This window comes from Hemiscyllium ocellatum, chromosome 22 (genome assembly GCF_020745735.1).
Source record: "Hemiscyllium ocellatum isolate sHemOce1 chromosome 22, sHemOce1.pat.X.cur, whole genome shotgun sequence".
Lineage (NCBI taxonomy): Eukaryota > Metazoa > Chordata > Chondrichthyes > Orectolobiformes > Hemiscylliidae > Hemiscyllium > Hemiscyllium ocellatum.
In genome coordinates, this window is record NC_083422.1 from 13,299,591 (window position 1) to 13,327,097 (window position 27,507).

The following is a 27,507-nucleotide window of genomic DNA, read 5'->3' on the forward strand; positions in this document are numbered from 1 at the left end:
TGTCCTTGAGTATGAAAAATATATATCATACTAACATTGTGTCTTTGAGTTTAAAACTCTTGAAAGACACAAATTGAATACAAAATGGCAATAACTCAGTGGGAAGAGAACAAATTTAATAGGGTCAAATATGATTCAAGATACTTTCACATTCCACAAGTTAGAAATTGAAACCACTTTTGAACCCATGATCGACGTTGCATGCACATCAAATATGAACACAAAAAGTGACACTGATATGGAGCAAGATTTCCTCCTTCTGGAAGTCTCACACTGCTGTTTGGGATAACAGATCAGCCCCTAATATTGAGTGTAAACCATATTGGGATGGACGATTGCTTTAAGACAGCCAGTATTTATGTAAGACAAATATGTTGCAAAAGTGCAGTTGCAAAAGTCTCAGGCCAAAGAATGCTTCTTTCCTTATCCACAAAAACGTGAACACATCTCGTGACATTGGTCACTTTTCAAACTTCAGGCAGCTCCGTGCTTGCCTCAGTTCAGACCTCGTGTTCGTTCCTAATTTAGTTCCTAGTTCACTCATTGCTCTTCCCCTCCCTACCCTTACGCTCCGTGACTTCAAAGCTCAATCCGCATCCTAAAGCATAATGAAAAGTAAAATAAGAGGCAACCAGTTTAAGTAAAGATCTGATTAACAAGCTGGAGGGAACCAGGCAAAAGCCATCAATAAACATATTTATAGCTTAGATTGTCATCTTAAATACATGTTTATTTTCACACAGACACTTCCATTCATAGGTGTAAGATGAAGTCTTTCATTTAGAGAGCAATGCCCATTCATATCAATGTGAAATCTCAAGTCACGATCTAGAAGATAACTCTCATTCATGTGGTTATATAAGATATATGCAGCATCCACGTAAAAATGTATTACTTGAAGTATAATAGGCTAATAAAGAATGAAGACGGTCTTTGAAGATTTAGTTGTAGAGTTGAAAGATAAAATGGACTGAGGGTACCCTAATGCCTTTCTATCTTTATTTTATTGGTAAAAGAGAAAGGAGTGGATTTTCAACGTTTGAGCTGAATTGAAGTTTAGTTGCAAATCCCCCACTCATTACAGAAACCACTCTGCTACATTTCCCCACTAGAAGTGAAAAATTTGCTTGCTTCGGCAATAGGCAGCTACATTGTGTTGTCAATTTTGTGTGTATATGTATATTAAATTAAAAAAGAGAGAGCTGGGCAAAATGGAATACTTCAGTCCCTTAATGGAAATGTACTGAGATGTTAGTTTACTGCATGGGATCACCTACAATCATAATATTGAACTTGGGAGCTCTTGTTGGTAAATTTTAACTGTATTCTCTACTATTTCTTGCATGCCTGTTTTCTAAGATGTCATAAGGGGTTAAATATTTACCTACTGTGCAGAACAAAAGTTAACATTTTCGCAAAACTTTTTACCTCAAATTGGACAAACATGGAATACATTCCTTGGCTCGCATCAGTTGTTTTATAATTAAAACATGACTGAGAGGCCATGTATCCTGAACCACATGCCAGCCATCCATACAGGTTCATAGAAAATATAACTAACAATTGGTCAATCAAAGGCAGCATGGGAACATTTAGGTTCCCATGAAACAAAAAATGAGACTCTTCATTGAAGAGGCTAAGAAGATTTCTGTGGATGGTATTTTGGTATTATGGTATGGCTAGATATTTTTTGTGGCTAAGAAAGAGAATAAACATAAGGCTTAGCATGAGAACATCCAGATGGTGAATAATAGTCATTGACCCGCACATGAAAGGCTTTGCGGAAGAGATCAATCAATTTGACCAAAAGTACCACAATAATTCATGATTTCATTCATTATGATTTCACAATATATGTTCCCTTCAAAAACGAGGATTGCTGCTAAGAACACAAAACACAATAAATGACTGTTAACAATCCTGGTTAGATTCAGTGGTTTCACACTTGTCTCTGAATGAGAAGGTTACAGGGTTAAGTCCCACAGCAGCGATCTGAGCACACAATCTCACTTGACACTTTAATACAGTATCAAATATGTTGTTGATATGAAAGATACTGTTACATCCTTCAAAAAAACAACACAGGAGCTCTTTTAGTGCTCTGGCTAATGTCCCTCTCACAACTAATGTCACTATCCAGGAAAACGGAAACATTGCTGTTCATGGGATCTTGCTGTGCAAAAAACTGGCTTCACTTTTTCCCTACATTACAACAATGATGAACACTGTTGAAGTACTTCATAGGATCCCTACAGTGTGGAAGCAAGACGTTTGGCTGATTCGGTCTAACACTGACCCTCCGAAGAGCATCTCATCCAGACCCACCCCCTACCCTCTCCTTGTAACATTACATTTTCCAGGACTAATTCACATAGTTGCATGGCCCTGGACACTACAGGGCAATTTAGCAAGGCTAATTCACCTAACCTGCAGATCTTTGGACTCTGGGAGTAAACTGCTGCACCCAGAGGAAATCCATGCAGAAACAGGGAGAATGTACAAAATCCATACAGTCACCCGAGGATGGAATCAAACCCTGGTGCAGTGAGGCAGCAGTACTAACCACTGAGCCACCATGCTGCCTTCATTGAAGCACTATGGGATGCCCTGAAGTAACTGAAAAGTATTGGATAAATGCAAGTTGTTCTTTGATAACAGTTGTACAATGCCACTGGAACAATGGACGTGGCATCTGATATTACAAAGAGGGTTTTCTAGAAAGGGAATCTGCACCATATAGCAACAAAATTAATAACACTGCCCAGGAGCTCAAAATGAAAGTCAAAGATTTGTGTGACTGTAACATCCATTTCTGTCACTCTGTGCTACTAATAGTGATCAAGCAGATCTCTAGTGTCTATTTCAGTGGGCAGCTATGAATTTGAGGTTGAGTGCTTGGTAAAAGCTAAAAAAGGTGCATGGATCCAAGTAGGAAGGATTGCTATTTGACAGGGGACAAACACTCATGCACCTCCTTCCATGCTAACGCTGTAAAGAATACAGTGTGCTACATCATTCTGCCAATTCACTGTGGGTCATATTGTAAAATATTGTAAGATTCACTTTCGCTATTTTTCAACCTCACTTAAGGAATGTATAATTGCAACAAGATATTTGCATGGTCAACATTCTCTGATAAAAGAATAGTAACTCTCAGAATCTTTTCTGAGATTAGATTCTGGTCAAATTCTGAATATTGGTTTTCTAATAAAAGAGAGGGAGGGAGGGAATTGTTGAAGGATATACAAGTGATAGTGTCAGTGCAATCAATCTACCCTAGAAATGCTGCCTAATTCATAAAATTGGCTCTATCTAGACAGTTTTGTACGATACGTAGAAAGATGACTAAGGCACCTGTTATTTCTGTGGACTGCACCCTGGCTGACTTTGCAATGTCTCCTGCCATTGCCTGTAAGGAGCCTGTAGATTGATTTAGTGTGGTTTTCACATGCAGTTCCCATTCCAGGAAGTGCCATTAACCATTGATCAGGTCTCCAATAAGCACTTACTTTCACACAAACCCTTCCTTGCTGAGGTGTAAATGTATCTTACAATGGAGTGTATGTTGGAAGGCTTAGACCTTTCTGGGATATCCTCACTTGCAGTTTCTGCTTTAGCTCTCCAATGTCACCAACAACAAACTCAAAAGCTAACTCACATTTCTGTGTTATCTGAAAGGCATAAATTTTCCCTACACAAACAACCAGCCCTCCACTTTAATAAACCCCCAGTATATTTGCATAGTTCCCACTGATACTGCAATGATAAACATCTCATGATGTACAAAAATCTGCAAAATGAGTTGGTGCTTTAATGCGATTTAAAAACTATTAACGTAACAAGTAATTGCAACAGGAGTGAAATTGTATGTTTGAGGTACCAGCATTTATTTTTAATTTTTACACATTTTTATTAAGGAGCAACAATTTTTTAATGTTGGCATAACCTTTAAAACACACCCTCATTACCATCACTGAAAATGTGGGACTGGAAATTCTGACTTTAGGCAGCAATTTAAAAAAAACATCCTTCATTCTGTTCATTACATACTTCAAAGCCACTTCTTTGACTAGAAAGCATTTTGAAATGTCCTGACATTGTGAAAGGTGCTATATAAATGCAAGTTCATTCTTTTGCTGAACAAAATAAGAGGCAGGGTTAGATAAACCAACTGTTTATAAAAGAAATTGCACCTACCAGCTCAACTCTTCCAAATCCTCCAACTCCCAGCGTATCAATGATGTTAAAATCACATAGTTTCAGGTTTGAAAAGAAGGCAGACTCAGCTTCATATCTAGATTTTGTCACATGAAAAAATGGAAAGTTCTTAGTTGTGATGAAATGGCAATTCTGCAGCATTATTACAGGATGGAAGGGCAACGCAAATGATCTGATCTTAGTTGCTTCATCAACCGGACCTACACTTCCTTGTGTAAACTGACCATGTTCTGGCCCCAGAAATCCAACATCCCAGAAATGTTTACATTCTGCTGCTCCCCTACATTCATCAATTCAGAAAGTGTAGCTAAGGGTCTTGCTGGTATTAATCCTGGACCAAACACATTTGTCTGTATGCCTCTCATTTCTTCACTTCACTTTGGCAATTTTTTTTAAAACGAAAGATTTAAATAACCAATTATTCAAGGCAAGGGAAGGAAGATGTAAATTCTTAGGTTTCCATATCTCATTATCAGAAGTACCTCCCAAACCAATTCCTCGTCTGCAGCTGGTAGAGCTTATCGAGATGGGAGGGATCAGAAATGACAGGTCCACAAAAGTCAGCAGAGAGCAGACACGTCCAGTTTTGCACTAGAAAACCGTTCATAGTGAATATCACAAAGTACTTTCCTACAACATTGTACATGGCTTCAAGGTATTGCACAGCCCAAAGTCTTCATTAATGCATTACTCAGAAGTTGCCTTTTCTGAACTGAGTGACAATATATGAAAGTCAGAACTTGAACACTGCCAAAAATGAATTACCTGAATTTAGAATCTGACAACTACAGATGAGAATGTAGAAGCCCCACATCCATTTACTAACAAGCATGCAGCTTTAAAAATAGCAACATGTGGTGTGCCCTGGTATGAGGAGAAAAATCTGATGATATGCACTATGGATAGGCATCTGGTGGCTAAAAAAAGGGTTAACCACATGATCTGATGATTGGCCTTTAACCCACTTTATTGCAAGGTTCTGAAATGCATTGTCAGGACTGTTCTTTGCCTTATTCTCGATACAACATCTTGAAATTATTTTCCCAGTTAAAATATTAGCTTCCTTCATTTGTGTCTGGAGATGTAACAATGCACAAATGCTTCCTTATAAGCAGTCAGTTATACTTTCAAAAAAAAGACTTGCTGATTGAAGACTTAGCTGTATTTGTATCCAGTCTGAATCTATGAAGGAATATTTTAAGGTACATTGCATCATAAATTTGACAACACCCCAAATGACTATCATCCCTAATCTGCTGATGAAGATGGACCTTTTGATATGTAATTTCCATTCTAAAATGTAGAAAGGACCATCATTTGAGGAATCAAAATGTGTACATGATGCAGGGTCTGCACAACAGTAGCTGACAGATCTCCAAAGGAGAACCCTCAGATATTATACTGATGATCTATCTATCTTCACAGACAGATAAGAAAGATCCTATAATGCTAATCAAAAATAGACAAATTCCCAAAAGTGCTCCTATTGACTGTCCCTCCCTCCTGAAAAACTCTTGTCTCCCTTTCTTCTCCAAAGTGCTTGAGTTTCTTGTCACCTTCCAAATACAACCTTTTCTTTCACTCGGTTTAAATCCTTTGATTTAGATTTCTGTCACTGCCATGATATCAAAAGAGCTGATCCAAGTCACAAACAATAATCTGTGACAGTGACCGTGTTAAACTTATCCTCCTCTTCCTCAATTTTTCTGCAGCCTATGACACAACTGACTATGTCATCCTCCTCGAAAGCCTCTCCTGGGTGTAACAATCCTCACCTCAATCCATTCTTCTCTGCACAATTGCAGCCAGCAAAGGTTACTCATCGCACTCATGTTACATTACCTCTGCAGTTTCCCAACAAACTACATTGGCCCCTTCCTATTTCTCATCTCTGTACAATCCCTTGGTTAAATCTCCCTAAAATATAATCTTAGTCTCCATCTGCACATTGTCACCACCAACCTCTACCTCATCATCAACTCTCACGACCCTGCCATAACCATTCATACTGCCTCTCCAGCTTGTCAAGACAAATAAGCAGAAATTTCACCAAATAAGCACGACTAAGCCCCTATCACAAATTCCATTTCCTTTTGCATCAACTCAATTCTTCATGCTGGGAACTGTGAGGGGATGATCCAAATCTCTTCACATCATGATGTTGTTGATAACTCTGAACTAAATTTCTGATCACACATTCACTCCATCGACAAGACTGCTTACCTCAACTCTGTAACATCACCCAACCCTGGCCTTGCCTCAGTGCTTCTCCTGATGAAACTCTTTCTGATGCCTTTGTCACTCCTCGATTGACTGTTCCAATGATCCCTTGGCTGACCACATAACTTCCACCTTACAAAGACCTGAAGTTATCCAAAACACTGCTTCCTACATTTTGGGTCAACTAACATTCCTCTGTTTGCTGATCTCGATTGGCTCCCTGTCCATCAACACCTTAATGCTACAATTCTCAACTTCCTTTCAAATCCATTGATGGTATCATGACTCCCTAACTGCTTCCTTCCTTGCAACCCTTCAAGATTTGTGTGTTTCTCCAACTCTTGTCTTTACAGTCATCTCTGATGGCTGTGTCTTCAACTGCTTTAGTCCTGAGCTCTGTTCTAACACTTCTAACCTATCTGCCTCACTACCCCGCTCCCCTCCTTCATAGATGATCCTTAATATTTCCTGCATCATTAAGCTTTGTGAATATTGCATGTTGTACTGACGTAAATTTTGTCTGATAACGGTCCTGTAAAATGATTTGGGACTTTTTACGTTGTTAAAGATGTTGTGTAAATACAAGCTCTAGTTATTATTGCTTTTCCTTTCTTTCAAATAGCAAATAGGATATCTATTTAACTTATTTCAAATTATTATAGAGAAAAATCTTAATGGTTGATTTAAAACTGAAGGACAGAAAGTTTGGATAAGTATTTCTATAACATCTGAAATATGATGTCATGCATTCCATTCTCTTTCACAAACTACCGTCTGTTAATGACCAGCAATCAGTTCACAAATCGATCAAAGAAATGTCCAATTACAATTCCTTAAAAGTGGATTTGAAATATTGATACATCCTGGAAAGCAAACATTAATTAAAGTTTGATAGAATGTAGTGCCCTCCTCTTTAACTCTGTACATTTCCAACAGCCATTTGCGAAGCAAATAGATGAGGTTGTTGACCTGCTCACTGAGGTGGTGAGGGAGCGGCGGTGAAGGAGGCCCAGGACCTCCATGTCCTCGGCAGAGTGGGAGGGGGAGTTGAAATGCTGGACATGGGGCGGTGTGGTTGATTGGTGCGGGTGTCCTGGAGATGTTCCCTAAAGCCCTCTGCTAGGATCCGTTGTTCCCGATGCGGTCTCCTCTACAATGGGGAGACTGGGCACCTCCTAGCAGAGCGCTTTAGGGAACATCTCCGGGACACCTGCACCAATCAACCACACCCACACCCAGCATTTCAACTCCCCCTCCCACTCTGCCGAGGAAATGGAGGTCCTGGGCCTCCTTCACCGCCGCTCCCTCACCACCAGACGCCTGGAGGAAGAACGCCTCATCTTCCACCTCGGAACACTTCAACCCCAGGGCATCAATGTGGACTTCAACAGTTTCCTCATTTCCCCTTCCCCCACCTCATCCTAGTTCCAAACTTCCAGCTCAGCACTGTCCCCATGACTTGTCCGGACTTGTCCTACCTACCTAGCTCCTTTTCCACCCATCCACTCCACCCTCTCCTCCCTGACCTATCACCTTCATCCCCTCCCCCACTCACCCATTGTACTCTATGCTACTTTCTCTCCACCCCCACCCTCCTCTAGCTTATCTCTCCACACTTCAGGCTCACTGCCTTTATTCCTGATGAAGGGCTTTTGCCTGAAACGTCGATTTCGCTGCACTTTGGATGCTGCCTGAACTGCTGTGCTCTTCCAGCACCACTGATCCAGAATTAATAGGTTGAATGACCTGCTTCCACACTGTAGGGGTTCCATGGTTAGCTACATACACATTGGAAACTGGATGCATACTGTAAACAAGAAGTGTGCGAATGATACAATTATTTTCCACTGCTGTGAACACTGAAGAATTCTCAGATTGCAAGAGCGAGCAAAGTTCTTGAAGAAAAACAAGCATTGGGATAGTCAGCGAACAGATTCCCTTTGATTCAATTCACAAATCTGCAACAGATGTAACTCAGACAGCAACACAGCTGAGTAAACAAATAACTAGGGCAGATTCAGGACTGATGTTAGACACTGAACTAACTTGGAAGAAACTAGTTCAAACAGAATATTGACTTCTTTATGTTTCCAGGAAAAATCCTCAGCATTTGTGGCAGAGATCAGTCATTATTGATTTTATCAATAATGCGATCACAGAGGGCAGTAAGAGAGTCAAAACCAATCCAAATAGAGTCATAGAGATGTATAGCATGGAACAGACCCTTTGGTCCAACTTGTCCATGCTGACCAGATATCCCAACACGATCTAGTCCCATTTACCAGCTCTTGGCCCATATCCCTCTAAACCCTTCCTATTCATATACCCATCCAAATGCCTTTTAAATTGAATTAACCTCCATTGTATGAAAAAGTTACCCCTTAGTTCCCTTTTAAATCTTTCCCTCTCATCCTAAACCTATGCCCTCTAGTTCTGGATGTCCCACCCCAGGGAACAGACCTTGTCTAGTTACTCTATCTATGCTCCTCAAAATTTTGTAAACCTCTATAAGGTCACCCCTCAGCCTCTGACGCTCCAGGGAAAACAGCCCCAGCCTGTTCAGCCTCTCCTTATAGCTCAAACTATCCAACCCTGGCAACATGTTTGCAAATATTTTCTGAACCCTTTCAAATTTCACTACATCCTTCCTATAGGAGGGAGATCAGAATTGCGTGAAGCTTCAGCACAAATTGACAATAAAAATCAGCGGATTGAAGATATGGTGCTTACAATTTCCAGGGAAGTCATCTATGAGAAGGAATAATCAACATCCAATGATTCAGAAAACTGCAAAGAAGAAATAGTCTGTTCCAGCAGAGATGACAGCCTCTACAGAGAAAATCCAACTGATTAATGGTCCTCCAATTTAAGGGGACCTATAGACTGCAGACTATCAGGAAGAGAATCAGAGCCATTGGTCATCCAGCCATTGAACAAAATCTTTCCAAGTCCAAACAGAATACATTTCCAGAGAATAATGAGACCTCTATATCACCCGAATTTGCAAAATAAACAATGAGAAAAAAGTTTGAGGGAATATGTTATACACAGTTAAAAGGATTAATAATGAGGTGCACCAAAAACAGAGTCATAAAGTAATAGTCATGGAGTCATACAGCACAGAAATGGATCCTTTGGTCCAAACAGTCAATGCCAAACATAATTCCAGACTAAACTAGTCCCACCTATCTGCTCCTGGCACATATTCCTCCAAAACTTTTCTATTCATGTATTTATCCAAATGTCTTTTAAATGTTGTAACTGTGCCCTCGTCCACCACTTCCTCAGAAAGTTTACTCTACACAAGAACCACCCTCTGTGTAAAACATTTGCCCTTCATGTCTTTTTTACATCCTCTTTTACTTAGCTTTCATGTTCTGCCATATTTGACTTTCCTGTCAAACTAACACAACTGATGTCAGAATTAGGTTGTTATGGAAGGAGGAGAATTTCTGTTTCTAAACTGATGTTCTCATTCAGAACCTTGCATGATGTGAGGGAGGTTCAGACAGCGCTGCACAGACAATGGCGTGCCCGAGAGGCAACCCTTCCTGATTTATTGGTGGGCTATTCAATTAGGAGGGCTGAAAATTAGACTCAGTGCACTCCAAATCTGGGTGACACCGCCGAACTGAAGCTTCACGCCAGAAATGCCAATTCTAGAGACTGACCCCAGACATACTTCAGCACAAATATATCAATGTCTTCTGGTCAGTCATGCTGGAGTGAAAATGATTTACCCAAACAGTCACTACAGCACAGAATGAGATTATCACGGAATCCCTACAATGTGGAAGTAGGCCCTTTGGCCCAACAAGTCCACACCAACCCTTCAAAGAGTAACCCACCCAGATTTGTGGGCGGCACGGTGGCACAGTGGTTAGCACTGCTGCCTCACAGCGCCTGTAGACCCGGGTTCAATTCCCGACTCAGGCGACTGACTGTGTGGAGTTTGCACGTTCTCCCCGTGTCTGCGTGGGTTTCCTCCGGGTGCTCCGGTTTCCTCCCACAGTCCAAAGATGTGCGGGTTAGGTGAATTGGCCAAGCTAAATTGCCCGTAGTGTTAGGTAAGGGGTAAATGTAGGGGTATGGGTGGGTTGCGCTTCGGCGGGTCGGTGTGGACTTGTTGGGCCGAAGGGCCTGTTTCCACACTGTAAGTCTAATCAAATCCGTTCCTCTACCCTAATATCCTACAGTTACTTCTGATTAATGCACCTAATCTACACATTCTTCTATACTATGGGCAATTTAGCATGGCCGATTCATCTAACCTGCAAATCTTTGGATTGTGGGAGGAAACTGGAGCACCCGGAGGAAACCCACGTAGACACAGGGAGAACTTGCAAACTTCCCACAGACAGTCGCCCGAGACTGGAATTGAACCCGGGTCCCTGGCGCTGTAAGGAAACAGTGCTAACCACTGAGCCACTGTGCTGCCCCATTATTCAGCCTATGATGTGCATGTTATGCCCTCTACAACACAATCCAATCACTCCCATTCCCCAACTCTATCCCTGTAGGGCTGCACGTTTATTGCAAAATGCCAATCCAAATTCTTGTTGAAAGTGAGTGAGTCTTCACTCCAATCACCCCCACATCAGTGTGCTCCAGGTCAGCACCACTTGCTGCAATAAATAATTTAAGAAAAAATCCCTCTGCGTCTCTTGCCTGAAATCTCTCGTCTGTCTCCTGTTGTCCTCTAAACCACCGACAAATGGGATCAGCCTTTCTTGATTTACTTCCTCTTGTATATCTTGACCCAATCTTCCCTTCTCCAAGGATAATAACATCAGCATCTCCAGCCTTTCCTTGCAGCTAAAGTCTTTATGCCTGGAATTATTCTACTAAATCTCTTGACCCTCTTAAGGGTCTTACCATCTTTCCTGAAGTATGGGAACCACAACTGGACACAATAATCCGTGAAGTTCCTGCAGACCCCCCCTGCTTTCACACTGATTGTCTGTAATTATGAAGCCCAGGTTTCCTTCTCCTTTGCTTATTTCTTTCTCTCAACATACCCTCCCAACTTCAAAGGGCTACACCCACAAACCCACGGTCAATCTGAGCCTGAACACTCTTTGTATACCTGTGCCGCTCTCCTACCCCTTCTGCTAAACTGCATTCCTGCACATTACCTCTCTATTAAATTATCCTGTCACCTGGTTATATCCTGTGGCAGTCAATAGGTACACTCTCATTATCTGCAATACTTCCAAGTTTTGTGTCACTAGCAAATCATGAAATGTCATTTTGCCTTCCAACGTTCAAGTTCTTGAAATGTTTCAGAGAAACCAGTTGGCCTAGCACTACTCCTTTGGGGATAATACTGTCTACCCTCCAGTCTGAAAAACAATCATTTGCCACATTTATCAGAGTCAGAATTTTATCCAAGTGACTCAGATTCTCCTATTCTATGAGCCTCAATGTAATTAACCAGTCTTTTGTGTGACTTTGTCAAAAGGTACCTGCAAATCCAAGTAGACAATATCTATTGCTTTCCCTTCATCCACCCTTCTCTGTTTCTTCATCAAAAAAATAATTAGACTGATCAACCATCATCTGTTTTATAAGTTCTTGCAATTTCTCGAAGTGTCTATTGATTTTAGTTTCTCTGTTTATCACTTATTCACCGATCTGACAGGCTTGTTGTTAGAAGAAATGGTATAACACCCTTTTTTGAATAATGTTTACATTTACCAATCTCCAATCATCTGGCATCTCCTCTGCATTAGTGGTAAATTGGAAAGTTATGGGAAACCCACCTATTATCCCCACCCCTACTTCCCTTAGTAATCTTGGATGCAAGCTATTATTACCCATTACCTCTACCATCTCCAGTTTTACTGATACATTGTCAGATTGCTCTTCCTCAGTAAAGACTGATCAAATGTATTTAAGTATTTTAGATTTGCTCTGCTTCTCTAAACATACATGGCTTTTTTGTACCTAAAAGGCCCTTTTCCACCACTTGCTCCTAGCGTACTATTTAAATACTGGCAGAAGATTTCTGAGTTTCCTTTTATATCAACAGCAATTCTATAAGACTATGATAAGACCACAAAAAGTAGACTAACTAGTCCATTAAATCTACTCTGCCATTGAGTGAGACCATGGCTGACCTGATAACCCTCAACTCCATTTCCTTGCCCCACTGGCATAACACCCAATTTCCCAGTTGATTGAAAATTCAACCTGTCTCAGCCTTGAATGCTTTTAAAGAACCAGCTTCCACAGCTCTCTCTGGTAAAGAATTCCAGAGATTGACTGCCTTCAGAGAGAGAAGAACTTCCTCTTAACCCCGGTCTTAAATGGGTGGCCCCTTACTCTGATGTATGCCCTTTGACTCATGAGGGGATGCTGTTCTTATATTCACCTTGTCAGCCTTATTTTCCTCTTTACTTCTATTCCATTTCACTTCTACACGTTAACTTATTGAATTTAGCCTGGCTCTCACTTGAACAATTCACCAGACATGCATTAGTCACCCTTTGTTGTTGTTTCCATTTCCCTTATCATTAAGGTGGCTTTCATTCCCTTGCCTTTCAACCTTATTGGAATGTACCCGACATGTGCCTGAATTGCCTGTTCCCTACACTGTTCCGTTAAACTTTGCCTACCTCTTCGATTCCAAAGAACTATCAAATACTTCAAAGTGTTATCTTCCTCTCACAGTTGTAACAAGTGCTTGTTGCAACATTAGGCAAAGGATAAAACAATTTCCCTCTCATTGTCACGACTTGGAAACTCCTCTGAGCTGGTATTCCAAAGTGATTTCATTTATATAGAAGCATATTTCAAAGTTTTGGTGAAAATGTATGTTTATTCCACTGAAAGGTGGAAAGGGAAGTTCATCCTTTTCAATTTCTTTTTAATTAAAAAACAGGGCTACAAAAGAATCAAAAATATTGAAGTCTATCACTCTTAGCTTTTGATATATTTTAAAAGGGGCACTAATACTTCCTCTTTACTGTAAAATATTAATTTGTCTGCATGATCCCATTTATCTTTTACCATTAGTTTCCAGATAATTTTACTCTGTTCCAATTTGGGCCTTGCTAGGGTCAATGGGTTACAGCATAGATTTCAAGTGGTACATTTGTTCAGAGGTTCATCCACCATTCTCAATAACATTGGCAGAGAATCCTTTAAAAAAAACCTGAAAGTGGCTGAGTGTACAACTCCTCCTCTTTCTTTGGGTTTTTCATAGATTTTCCATTGGCAGCGAAAAAGCTTGCCGAAGTTCAAAGTCATGGTGTTAGAACCTCGTCTGTGATTCAAGCCAATTACTTGTAATGGCTTAAATGGATGAGATTGTGTCACACTTTCATCATGTACCTTCTAAATGGTGAGCTTTGGTTAGGCAGGAAGTAAGTCACTCCTTGTAGACTTCCAAGTTTCTGACCTGGTCTTCTTACCACAGTGGATATCCAGCTATTATAAACTGGCAGCAATGCTCAAGAAACACAACAGTCAGTTAGATATGGGGACATTCATGATACTCAAGCCCCATTTCACCACTAGACACATCAGGTTTGGAAGATGAAACACTCATAACAAGACCAGCATCAGCTCAGAAAAATGTCTCAAAAAGCAGAGTACTGAAGAATGAACAGTTCTAAGACTTTGATGTCAATGGGTTTATTCTGAATTTGACTTTATGATTATGATGAACAGGGTGGGTGTTTCATTAACATGGTTCAAGAAGCTGGACAAGGAACCACTATAGATTCTGATGAACATTACTGTCAGAAAGAGCACCGAATCATCGTTGCAATAATCAACAGATTCAGTTTTACGGGATCAATGTTTAGCAATCCACAAAAGTGGAGTAGAAACAGTAAATGTTAGTAATACTCAGCAGGTCAGGCAGCATCTGTGGAGAGAAAAATAGAGTGAGTGTTTCAGGTGGAGGATCTATCACCAGAACTGGAAAAACTCGAAACACAAAAGTTGTTAAGCAAGTACAGAGGTACGAAAGGTGAAGCCAGGTAAAAACATTTAAAGGAATGTCTGTGATAGGACGGAAGGCAGGGGAGATTATATAACAAAAGGGATGATTTTTCAATGTAAAGGGAGATGGTAATGGGATGGGTTTACAGGAGCTGAAAATAGCAATAACTGCTATATTACTTTTTCATGAATAAAATGGGACCATTCATTATGATCTAATGTTACTGAAATTAATATTAAGCTTTCAATGCGCCAAATTAAAAGAGAAGAAGCTATGCTGAGAGGTTCTACTAGAGATACGGTTTGGTGGTGTTAAAGTTGGAGAGACCAAAGGCAGCTAAGATGATTGTTCTTCAATCCATGAGTGTGACTGACATTGAGCTTCTGGTCACAGCATTTTAATTCTTCCTTACAAACGACATCCTCAAAAATTTCAAGTAAATCTGTCAAACACAATTTTCCTTCTGTAAAACCATCATCTGATCACACTCTGTTACGTTCCATTTCTGTTGTGGAACGTTTGTCCTCTCCTGCGAAGATAGACATATTGCTCAACCATTTTGTCTTTTCTAATTCCCATAATAATTTCTCCCATCCCTGCTTGTGTCAAAACTAGTGTCATTTACAAAATACCGTGCTGGGACTGTAATAAACACTACATTGGACAAACAGACAGAAAACTAGCCACTAGGATACATGAACACCAATTAGCCATAAAAAGGCAAAGCCTTCTCTCACTAGCATCCTTATGTACAGATGAGGAAGGACACCACTTCGACTGGGACAACACATCCATCCTAGGACAAGCCAAACAGAGACACACACGAGAATTCCTAGAAGCATTACATTCCAACTGGAACTCTATCAACAAACACAAGTTAGACCCCATCTACCACCCCCGAGAAAAGGAACAGCAAGTGACCTCACCACAGGAAATGACATCACCAACCCAAAGAAACCCAGACATATAAATAGAAAGCAGGAATTTTCAGCAATGCTTTGCCTGAAACCCACTGAAGATGTTAGCTAATAGGGTGACGAAACGTCTGGAAATGAACCTTCCAGCTCAACGAGCAAATCTGCATACTATTAGAAGCCACTTCCTTTAATTTAAGAGTAACCTTAGCTTCTTAGATAAGATTCCTATTTTTGATGAGCATGTTAGATGTTTCTTATTGCTTATTTATAGTCATTTCCTTTTATCTGCTCATTCCAATAAACCTTCGCCAGTTCTTTGTTCATACCACTGTATTTGGCTGTGTTTCAATTTAATATTATTGACTGTGATTGCAGTGTGTTGTTTTTAAACTTACCACAGAATTTAATTGCATTTTGATGCCTTGATCCAAGTTGACCGTTTATTCTGAGATTACTAATTAACTCTGCTTTTTCACACTCTTATAGATCCAAAATAACATACTCCTAGTCAATTCCAAAATATGTTGCTCCAAGAAGCTGCCCTGGAAACATTCCACAAACTCATTTGTAGACTCTCCTTCCCAATTTGATTGGTCCAGCCTTGAAAGAAATATTAAAGCCCATCACAATTATCGAATTACCTTTGTTGCAACACCAATAATTGCTTGTTTCATGATCTGTCCAATGGTATATGACTGGTTAAAAAAGCAAAGAGTTGATAAACTAGTCCCAGCAACATCTTGCACATCTTCAGCTTTAATCACTGCACATTGGCTGCAGTAACAGCAGCTGCCTGGGGCTTAAGGTTCTTCACTAGAGCATTCCTTACTCCTTTAATACTTTACTCAAATCTATCCCTTTCAACAGTTTTTGGCCAACTATCCTAATCTCTAATGTGACTTGGTGTCAAGGTTTGTGAAGTAGTTTAATGTGGTACAAGTGCCATATAATTAAAATGTTGTCATTATCAGTAGGTGGAGTGAACATAGGATTTAGTGTCCAAACTGTAGACAAGATAATCGACCAATAAAAGAAATAGCTTTCATCTTCAGCTGTGATCTCCTATTAGGAAACTTGTGGGTGGCTGAAACAGCACTTGGAAGTGAAGGACACCTGTTAACTAAGTTGAATTATTTCCCACAAAGGAAGTGTTACAGAGTGTAGAATGGAATGTGTAGTTCAGCTGCTTGAAACCCAAAGTCAAGGAGTCAGGGGGAGTAGGCGAATGCCATGCACAACTGATTAACACTTGTGTCTCTGAAACATACCCCAGTGAGATCTGTAATTACTGGAATTCCAACCGCCTGTCAGTGAAACCCCAACTGTCAACCAGCAAACTTAATCCTTTCACGTGTGAATAACTTAGATGTGCTGGCTTGTTTGGTGTCACACAACTAACAGCATAACACTGACAGCAACCAACAGCTTCATGTCAACTCAACTTGCTGTCATTGTTACACTAGAAATGTAATCCTTAATTTGACTCATGGCCACAGACTGCAATAAACCAGTAACAAGCAAAAAAAAAAATTCAAAGAGATAACATTAGAAGAACTAAATATGTAAGTATCTTAATACAGTGAATTGACAGGTATGGTTTACTCCTCCATGAAGTTGTGATACATTACTTCTGCACTTCCTGATTTGTGACATTCTGTGTTTCCACGTGAGGGCAGCGCTCTCATCTCTGAGACAGAAGGCTGGGCATTCAAATCCCATTCTACAAATCAGAACACACAACGTAGATTGAGAACCCTCTCGAACTGCAATTTCAGAGCTGTCATTTCCAACCACGGGACGAACACTTGAAATGCCACAGGCTAGATAGCAATGAGCCAAGTGCTGTAAAGCAGGACTGGAATAGGTAGATCTTTGATGATCAGTATGTACACAATGGGCTGAAGGGTCTCCTTCTATGTTGTGAAAACTCTGTGACTCTATGATTGACATCTACTCTTATCTTGTCAGTTGTCCACAGCACCATAAGAACATTAGAAGTAGGAACAGGAGTAGGCCATCTGGCCCTTCAAGCCTGCTCCACTATTTAATGAGATCATGGCTGATCTTTTCATGGACTCAGCTCCACCTACCTGTCCGCTGACCACAACTTGTCATTCCTGTACTGTCCAAAAACCTTTCTATGCCGTAAAAACATTCAACGAGGTAGCCTCAACTGTTTGACTGTGCAGGGAATTTTAGATTCACAACACTTTGGGTGTAGAAGTTCTTCCTCATCTCAGTCTGAAATCTGTTCCCCCTTATTTTGAAGCAGCATCTGCAGCCATGTATTTTCCCCAGCCCACCAGAGTTTGCTGTCTCTAGGAGTAATGTTCCTGGGGATGCAAGGGATACACAGAGATTGGGACTGGGGTGGCTAGTTTGTTATTCACCTGGCTAAACATCATTGTCCAGTTGAACTGAACTCTTCAATACAAAAGGATATCTGCTTCAGTGCAGCTATTTTTAATGGTGCTTCATGGAAAATTAAACACAATATGTTGATAGACTGCCCTGTGTGCAACAGCTGTTATTGGGTGGCATGGACTTCCCCAGCCCTCAAAACCTTCCAATTGGCAGAAACTACTGACATCAAAGAACAAAAAAGTGGCAATCCAACTGTAACATCCCTTGTGGTGTCCGTCAGTTTAGATTTAATTACCAACCTGTTGAAAGGACATAATGTTGAACCTAGGGCATCATAGAAGGCACATCTGAATGACATTTGCTTTTCCCCAGAGCTGCCTATATCTTATTACAAGAATCCAATGTGATTACCAGATACATTAACCATGCTTTCATCTTCCCAGAACTGAATTCCAAAATAAAACAAGGAGCGTCCACCTGGATGGGAGCACACTATTATCACCTGACAGGTTGTCCTAAAATCTTCTGACCATCACCCAATCCCCTCCCTGACCCACATTGGCACCCACTGCAACAATGCCTCCATTTGGGATATCCTTGCATTAAAAGAGCCATCTAAACGGAACCTGTTGTGGTTTGATACAGAGTTGCTTGAAGTTAATTGGAAAACCATAATAATATTTATATTTTGGATCAAATGCCAACTACACAAATAGTTAAAATGCTTTTCATTCTAACACCTATCACTGTGTAATGTGACATCTTATTGTTTTGATTGACCATTGTATGGGCTGTTTGAGTGTTTTCATAATGAACTTTGGACTGAAATGAGAAAAAATCATTTGAAAATCTGTTCAAAAGTGTGGCTATTTATTTTCCCCTCTGCTCAATAATCTATTTCTTGTGTTTGCTTGTGTGTGTGTGTGTGTGTGTGTGTGTGTGTGTGTGTGTGTGTGTGTGTGTGTGTGTGTCTGGGTGTGTGTGTCTGTCTGTCTGTGTGTAATGGGGCGTTTATAACTGTCTATCTATAGTAACTGTCTAATCACCTTGTAATAAATAGTACATTTTGTTCAGTACAGAAACTTGGTCGATGCTTTCTATCTACCTTGGTCTGAAAGTCAGGTAAACTGGGGAACTTCAGGTAATTTTAAAAATGTTTACCTTTTGTGATGACGCTAGCAATTTCAGGGCTTAATTTTCAGCATGTTATCTCAGTGACACATAACACCATTATCTTCATCAGTAAAAACCAAATCAATGCCTTTCCTAACCAGTAGATGGCAGTGGCTAAGGGTACATACACCATCGGATAATGCCATTTCTCAGTCTTTTTCATTGAACATTCAACATCATTAAAGTTGTCATCGATCTTTGTAAACCGTAGCTCAAATTGATAAACGTGACAGGATGCTTGAATTTTACACAAATGGCTTGCTGCAGTGAATAATGTCAAAAGTTGAAAAACATTCCTTGTCAAGAAGCCAGTTCCTTCATTTGGAAACTAAACCTATTTTGTTCTGTCATGTTTTGAACATTTTTACCAAAATAGCAGGCCCAAAGATCTTGAGGGATGTGAAAAGTCATTATTTCAAAACAGATGGAATCCCAAGTGTGCTAAAATGCTTGCTTAACAAAGGGAAGAGTGATAATCAGGAAACTGCAGGATAGTCAACCTAACATCGATGGTGAGAAAGTGAGGACTGCAGATAGGGTCATAGAATCATAGAGATGTACAGCACGGAAACAGACCCTTTGGTCCAACCCGTCCTAATCTAGTTCCATTTGCCAGCACTTGGCCAATATCCCTATAAATTCTTCCTAATCATATACTCATTCTTTTAAATGTATTAATTATCCCAGCCTCCACCACTCCCTCTGGCTGCTCATTCCATACACGTACCACCCTCTGCATGAAAACACTGTCCCTTCGGACTTTTTTATATCTTTCTCCTCTCACACTAAACTTATGCCCTTTGGTTCTGGACTCTCCCACCAAGGGAAAATACCTTGTCTATTTATCCTATCCATGCATCTCATGATTTTATAAACTTCTGTAAAGTCACCCCTCAGCTTCTGATGCTCCAAGGAAAACAGCCACAGCCTATTCAGCCTCTCCCTAGAGCTCAAATCCTCCACCCTGGAAACATCTTTGTAAATATTTTCTGAATCCTTACAAATTTTGCAATATCCTTCCAAGAAGAAGAAGACCAGAATTGCATGCAATGTTCCAAAAGTGGCCTAACCAATGTCCTGTATAGCTGCAACATGACCTCCCAACTCCGTTAGAGCAATAGAGGAAAGCATACCAAGCATCTTCTTCATTATCCTATCTACCTGCGACTCTACTTCCAAGGAACTATGAACCTGCACCCCAAGGTCTCTTGGTTCAGCAACACTCCCCAGGACCTTACCATTAAGTGTATAAGTCCTGCTCTGATTTGCCTTTCCAAAATGCAGCACCTCACATTTATCTAAATTAAACTCTATATGCCACTCCTCAGCCCATTGGCCTTTCTGATCAAGATCCCGTTGTATTCTGAGGTAACCTTCTTCATTGTCCACTACACCTCCAATTTTGGTGTCATCTGCAAACTTACGAAATATACCTCCTAGGTTCACATCCAAATCATTTACATAAATGACGAAAAGCAGTGGGCCCAGCACCGATTCTTGTGGCACACCACTGGTCACAGGCCTCCAGTCTGAAAAACAACCCTCCACCACCACCCTCTGTCTTCTACCTTTGAGCCAGTTCTGTATCCAAATGGTTGGTTCTCCTTGTATTCCATGAGATCTAACCTTGCTAATCAGTCTCCCATGGGGAACCTTATCGAACTGAAGTCCACATAGATCATGTCTACAACTCTGCCCTCATCAGTCTTCTTTGTTACTTCTTCAAAAATCTCAATCAAGTTAGTGAGACATGATTTTCCATGCACAAAGCCATGCTGACTATCCCTAATCAGTCCTTGCCTTTCCAAATACATGCAAATCCTGTCTTTCAGGATTCCCTCCAAAAACGTGCACACCACCGATGTCAGGCTCACTGGTCTAGAGTTCCCTGGCTTTTGCTTGCAACTTTTCTTAAATAGTGGTACCACGTTAGCCAACCTCCAGTCTTCTAGGACCTCACCTGTGACTATCAATGATATAAATATCTCAGCAAGGGACCCACCAATCACTTCTCTAGCTTCTCACAGAGTTCTACAGCACATCTGATTAAGTCCTGGGGATTTTTTCACTTTTATGTGTTTCAAGACATCCAGCACCTCCTCCTCTGTAATGTGGACATTTTTCGTGATGTCACCATCGATTTCCCTACATTCCATATCTTCCATGTCCTTCTCCACAGTAAACACTTGTGCAAAAGACTAGTAGTATCTCCCCATCTCCTGTGGCTCTGCACAAAGGCCATCTTGCTGATCTTTGAGGGGCCCTATTCTGTCCTGAGTTACCCTTTTGTTCTGAATGTATTTATAAAATCCCTTTGGATTCTCCTCAACCCTATTTGCCAAAGCTATCTCATGTTCCCTTTTTGCCCTCCTTAATTCCCTCCTAAGTATACTCCTGCTGTCTTTATAATCTGCTAAGGATTCATTCGATCTCTCCTGTCTCTTACTGACATAAGCTTCCTTCTTTTTCATAACCAAAACCTCAATTTCTCTAGTCATCCAGTTTTCCCTACACCTACCAGCCTTTTATAGAACAGAGAACATGGAACATTACAGCACAGGCCCTTCGGCCCTCGTTGTTGCACCAACCTGTAGAACCAATCTGAAGCCCACCTATCCTACACTATTCCATTATCATTCATATGTTTATTGAATGACCATTTAAATTCCCTTTAAGCTTGCAAGTCTACTACTATTGCAGGTAGTGTGTCCCACACCCCTACTACTCTCTGATTAAAGAAACTATCCTCTGACATCTGTCCTATATCTATCACCCCTCAGTTTAATGCTATGCCCACTCATGCTAGCCATCGTCATCCAAGGAAAAAGACTCTCATTGTCCACCCTATTTAACCCTCTGATTATCTTATATGTTTCAATTAAGTCACCTCTCAACCTTCTTCTCTCTAACGAAAACAGCCTTAAGTTCATCAGCATTTCCTCATAAAACCTTCCTCCATACCAGGGAGCATCCTCATAAATGTCCTCTGAACCCTTTCCAAAGCTTCCACATCCTTCCTATGATAAGGTTACCAGAACTGTACGCAATACTCCAAATGTAGCCGCATCAGAGTTTTGCACAGCTGCAGCATAATATCGTGGCTCTGATATTAATCAATCCCTCTACCAATAAAAGCTTACACACCATATGCCTTCTTAACAATCCTATTAACCTGGGTGGCAACTTTCAGGTATCTATGTACATGGACACCGAGAACTCTCTGCTCATCTACACTTCCAAGAATCTTACCATTAGGCCAATACTCTTTATTCCTGTTGCTCATTCCAAAGTGAATCACCTTACACTTTTCCACATTAAATTTAATTTGCCACCTCTCAGACCAGCTCTGCAGCTTATCTATGTTCCTCTGGAACCTGCAACATCCTTCAACACTATCCACAACTCCACTGACCTTAGTGTCATCTGCAAAATTACTAACCGATCCTTCTACACCCTCATCTAGGTCATTTAGAAAAGTGACAAACAGCAATGGTCCCAAAACAAACCCTTGTGGTGCACCATGAGTAACTGAACTCCAGGATGAATATTTCCCATCAACCACCACCCTCTGTCTTCTTTCAGCTAGCCAATTTCTGATCCAAACCACTAAATCACCCTCAATCCCATGCCTCCATATTTTGTGCAATACCCAACTGTGAGGAACCTTATCAAATGCCTTACTGAAATCCATATACACCATATCAACCACTTTACCATCATCCACCTTTCTGGTCACTGTATCAACGAACTCAATAAGGTTTGTGAAGCATAACCTACCCTACACAAAACCATGTGGACTATCCCTAATCAACTTTTTCCTTTCTGGATGATTATAAATCCTATCTATCTGTCATAACCTTTTCCAACACTTGACCCAAAACCAAAGTAAGGCTCACTGGTCTATAATTACCACGGTTGTCTCTATTCCCCTTCTTGAACAAGGGAACAACATTTGCTATCCTCCAGCCTTCTGGCACTATTCCTGTAGACAATGATGACATGAAGATCAAAGCCAAAAGTTCTGCAATCTCCTCCTTGGCTTCCCAGAGAATCCTAGGATAAATCCCATCCGGCCCAGGAGATTTATCTATTTTCATACTTTCCAGAATTGCTAACACCTCCTCTTTGTGAACCTCAATTCCATCTAATCTAGTAGCCTATATCAGTATTCTCTTTGGCAACATTGACTTTTATCAGTGTGAATACTGACGAAAATTATATTCATTTAACGCTTCCTCTATCTCCTTGGACCCACGCACAACTTCCCACTACCATCCTTGATTGGCTCTAATCTTTCTCTAGTCATTATTTTATTCCTGATATACTTATAGAAAGTTTTAGGGTTATCATTGATCCTATCTGCCAATGGCTTCTCATGTTCCCTACTGGCTCTTCTTAGCTTTCTCTTTAGATCTTTCCTGGCTAACTTGTAAGTCTCAAGTGTCCGAACTGAGCCTTCATATCTCATCCTAACTTAAGTTTTCTTCTTCTTCTTGACAACAGATTCAACTTCTTTAGTAAACCATGGCTCCCTTGCTCGACCACTTCCTCCCTGCCTGGCAGGTACATACTTATCAAGGACATGCAGTAGCTGTTCTGTGAATAAGCTCCACATTTCAATTGTGCCCATCCCCTGCAGTTTCCTTCCCCATCCTATGCATCATAAATCTTGCTTAATCACATCATAATTGCCTTTCCCCCAGCAATAATTTTTGCCCTGCAGTATATGCCTCTCTCTTTCCATCGCTAAAGTAAACATAACTGGTTTGTGGTAACTACCACCAAAGTGCTCACCTAACTCCAAATCTAACATCTGGACAGGTTCATTACTCAGTACCAAATCCAATATGGCCTCGCCCCTTGTTGGTTTGTCTATATACTGTGTCAGGAAACCATCCTGCATACATGGGACAGAAACTGACCCATCTAAAGTACTTCAACTATAGTATTGCCAGTCAATATTTGGAATGTTAAAGACCCCCATAGCAACTACCCTGTTATTCTTGCTCCTATCCAGAATTGTCTTTGCAATCCTTTCCTCTATATCTCTGGAACTATTCAAAAGCTCATAGAAAACTGTCAACAGGGTGCCTCTCCTTTCCTGTTTCTCACCTCAGACCACACTATCTCAGGAGACAAAACCTTTCTGCTAGTGTAATGCCATCTTTGACCAACAATGCCACACCTCGCTCTCTTTTACCATCTTCTCTGTTCTTACTGAAACATCTAAACCCCGGAACCTGCAACAACCATTTCTGTCCCTGCTCTTTCCATGTCTCTGAAATGGCCACAACATCGAAGTCCCAGATACCAACTCTTGCTGCAAGTTTACCCACTTTCCTACAGATGTTGAAACAGACTCACTTCAAACCACCTTCCTGCTTGCTGGTGAACTCTTGTGACCTTGAAACCTCATTTCTGACCTCACTACTCTCAACCTCCTGGGCACTGGAGTGACAGTTTAGGTTCCCATTCTCCTGCTGTATTAGTTTAAACCTTCCCGAAGAGCATTAGCAAATCTGTGCCCCCGCCCCCCCCCCCCCCCACCCCCCAAAAGAGATTGTATCGTTCTGGTTCAGGTGTAGACATCCTGTTTGTGGAGGTCCCACCTACCGCAGAATGTGCCCCAATTATCCAGGTATCCAAAACCCTCCCTCCTGCACCATCCCTGGAGCCATGTTCAACTCCTCTCTCTCCCAATTCCTCGCCTCACTAGCACAGCGCACAGTCAACAAACCAGAGATAACAGCTCTGTTTGTTCTGACACTGAGCTTCCACCCTAGCTCCCTGAATTTCTGCCTTAAATCCTCATCCCTTTCCTACCCATATCATTAATGCAAATGACAGTCATTTCACCCTAATGGGAATATACTATCTCTGGACGCTTCTTATGTCATTTTTGAAGGTTTCCTATTTCCCAGCCATCCCTTTGCTATAATATCCCAGTCCCTTGTTCCTAACTGCCCCCTGAGTTCATTTGCCTTCCCTGTTTGATGTCTTGCAATTGAAGTAAATGCAGTTTAATTTACCAGTCCTACCTTGTTCTCTGCTATGTTCCTGTCTGCCCTGACTGTACCAGTCTCAGATTGATCTCTTCCCTCACTATTTCCCTGAGTCCCACTCACCTCACCTTACTAGTTTAAATCTTCCCGAGCAACTCTAGCAAATCTCCCTGCCAGTATATTAGTCCCCTTCCAATTCAGATGCAATCTGTCCTTCTTGTACAGGTCACTTCTATCTCCAAAGAGATTCCAATGATTCAAAAATGTGAACTGTTCTCCCCTGCACCAGCTCCTCAGCCACGCAATCATCTGTTCTGTCCTCTTATTTCTACCCTCATTAGCTCGTAGCACTGGGAGTAATCCAGATATTACTATGCTCAAGGACTTCTTTAAATTACTGTCTAACTTTCTATATTCTCCCTTCAGAACCTCATCCTTTTCCCTTCCTTTGTCATTAGTTCCAATATGTAAAATGACCTCCTGCTGGTCCCTCTCCTCTTTGAGAACATTCTGCACCCTCTCTGAGATATCCTTGATCCTGGCACTAGGTAGGCAACACACCATTCAGATTTTTCGCTGCTGGCCACAGAAACATCTGGCTTTGTTTCTGACTAGAGAGTCCCCTGTCACAATCAATCGCTTGGAACCGGACGTACCCCTCATTACATTAGAACTGGTCTCAATATCAGAAACTTGGCTGTTCTTGCTACATTCCCCTGAGAGCCCATCACCCCCTACATTTTCCAAAACAGTATACTTGTTTGAGATGGGAATAGCCACAGAAGAGTCCTGCATTACCTACCTACCCGTCTGCCTGACTATATCTGCGGCTTCTCTCCCTTCCTGTAACTGGCATCCATCATCCATCATTGTAAATTCCTTATTACCTCTAAATGTCGTTTCAACTGATCCATGCGACATGATAGGATTCGCAACCAAAGACACTTTCTGCAGATATAATCATCAGTAACATGGAAACTCTCCTTAAACTCCACATCTGACAGGAAGAGCATATCACTCTACTAAAGGCCATCTTTGCTCCTTCACAAACTATAGACCCAGAATATAGCACTGTCCTATTGCTGTAAAAACAGTGCTCCAAGCTAATTTAGTACTTATGGTTTATATTTTTAAAATTTAATCAAGAGACAGATCACAATAAAACATATAATCAAGAAAGAACCCACTCTACTCACTACTGCAGACTCACAGCAAGGCTACACTTAAAAATACTGCACTTATCTGTTCCTGTGCTGTGAGCTCTTCCACACAGGTTCCTCCAAGGTCAGCTGTGAATTTCACTTTTTGTTCGATCAGAGTCGAAAAGTGTGGAGCTGGAAAAGTACAACAGGTTGGGCAGCATCTCCTGCTCCTCAGATGCCGCCTGAGCTGCTGTGCTTTTCCAACTCAACACTTTTTGACTAAAATCAATGATAAGGATAATTTTAGAAATTACAAACTGGCACAATATTAAGTGGCATTTGTAAAAGTACAGGCTCATAAATGAAAGTCAGCACTGATGTGTTAAAGGCAAGCAAAGTTTGCTTGATGGAGTTTTGCTATGAAGTCATACGAAAGGGGTGATGAAGATAGTGAGACTGATGCTGTCTGAAGGGTTTTGAAAGAGCATTTGATAAATTATAATTTAATAGCAAAGTTAAAGCTCAGGGGATTAAAATTACAATGGTACCAAAATTGCCGAGGGAACAGAAATAGAGAGTAGCGATGAACAGTTATTTCTCAGGACGGCAGGGAGCGGTTGGTGCAAGGATTTCTACACATTGTGATACATGTTAGTGTCCTGGCCTTGGGTCTGCAGACAAAAAATTGCTTGGAAATGTAGGACGCAATGCAAAGGATTGTCAAATTCTTCAGGACTGTACAGACAGAGTAGCATAATGAGAAGTCATGTGCTGTTGAAATGGAACACATAGAAGCAGAAAGTATTGCATTATGGTTGGAGGATGGAGGATACTCAGGGGGAATTAAGTAGTAAAGGACAAACAGGGTGAGGGAACATGAAGGCCTGGCAGTGTTTGGATGGGGGTACGGTGGCTCAGTCGTTAGCACAGCTGCCTCACAGAGCCAGGGACCAGGTTCGATTCCACCTTCAGGTGACTGTGTGGAGTTTGCACATTTTCCACATGTCTGCGTGGGTTTCCTCTGGTGCTCTGGCTTCCTCTCACAGCCGATGCGCAGATTAGATGGGTCGGCCATGATAAATTGCCCATTGTGCCCAGGCATGTGCAGGCTAGGTGGATTACCTATGGGAAATGCAGGGCTACAGGGATAGTGTAGGGAGTGGATCTGGATGGGTTCCTCTTCGGAGGGTTGGTGTGGAATCAATGGGCTGAATGGCCTACTTTGATACTGTAGGGATTCTATGATTTGCGCACAAATAGCTGTTGCCAAAAGCACACAGAATCACTCCTTAGATGGAGGAATTCATTCAATTCTAGACATGGCATTTTGGGGAGAATGTCGAGGTCTTCAAGATGGTATTGAAGAGATTTACTAGAATGGCAGCAGGGATGAGGAAATCTAGTTAGACGGGGAGACTGGAGAAGATACAATTAGTTGCCTTAGAAACAAGAAAGAAATTTGACTGATACATTCAAACTCCCCAATGGTTTTGGCAGAGTAAGAAAGAAGAAACTGTTTC

The 27,507-nt window shown here is 41.1% G+C and overlaps 1 protein-coding gene across 4 annotated transcripts in view; it reads right to left on the reverse strand.

The window, feature by feature from the left end:
• Positions 1-27,507, reverse strand: part of prkg1b (protein kinase cGMP-dependent 1b) — an 827,021-nt gene that overhangs the window by 78,659 nt on the left and 720,855 nt on the right. For all 4 annotated transcript variants that reach the window (XM_060841873.1, XM_060841874.1, XM_060841872.1 and 1 more), the window contains one exon: positions 4,198-4,294. In XM_060841873.1, coding sequence (XP_060697856.1) covers positions 4,198-4,294 — 97 coding nt within the window. The remainder of the gene's footprint in view (positions 1-4,197; positions 4,295-27,507) is intronic.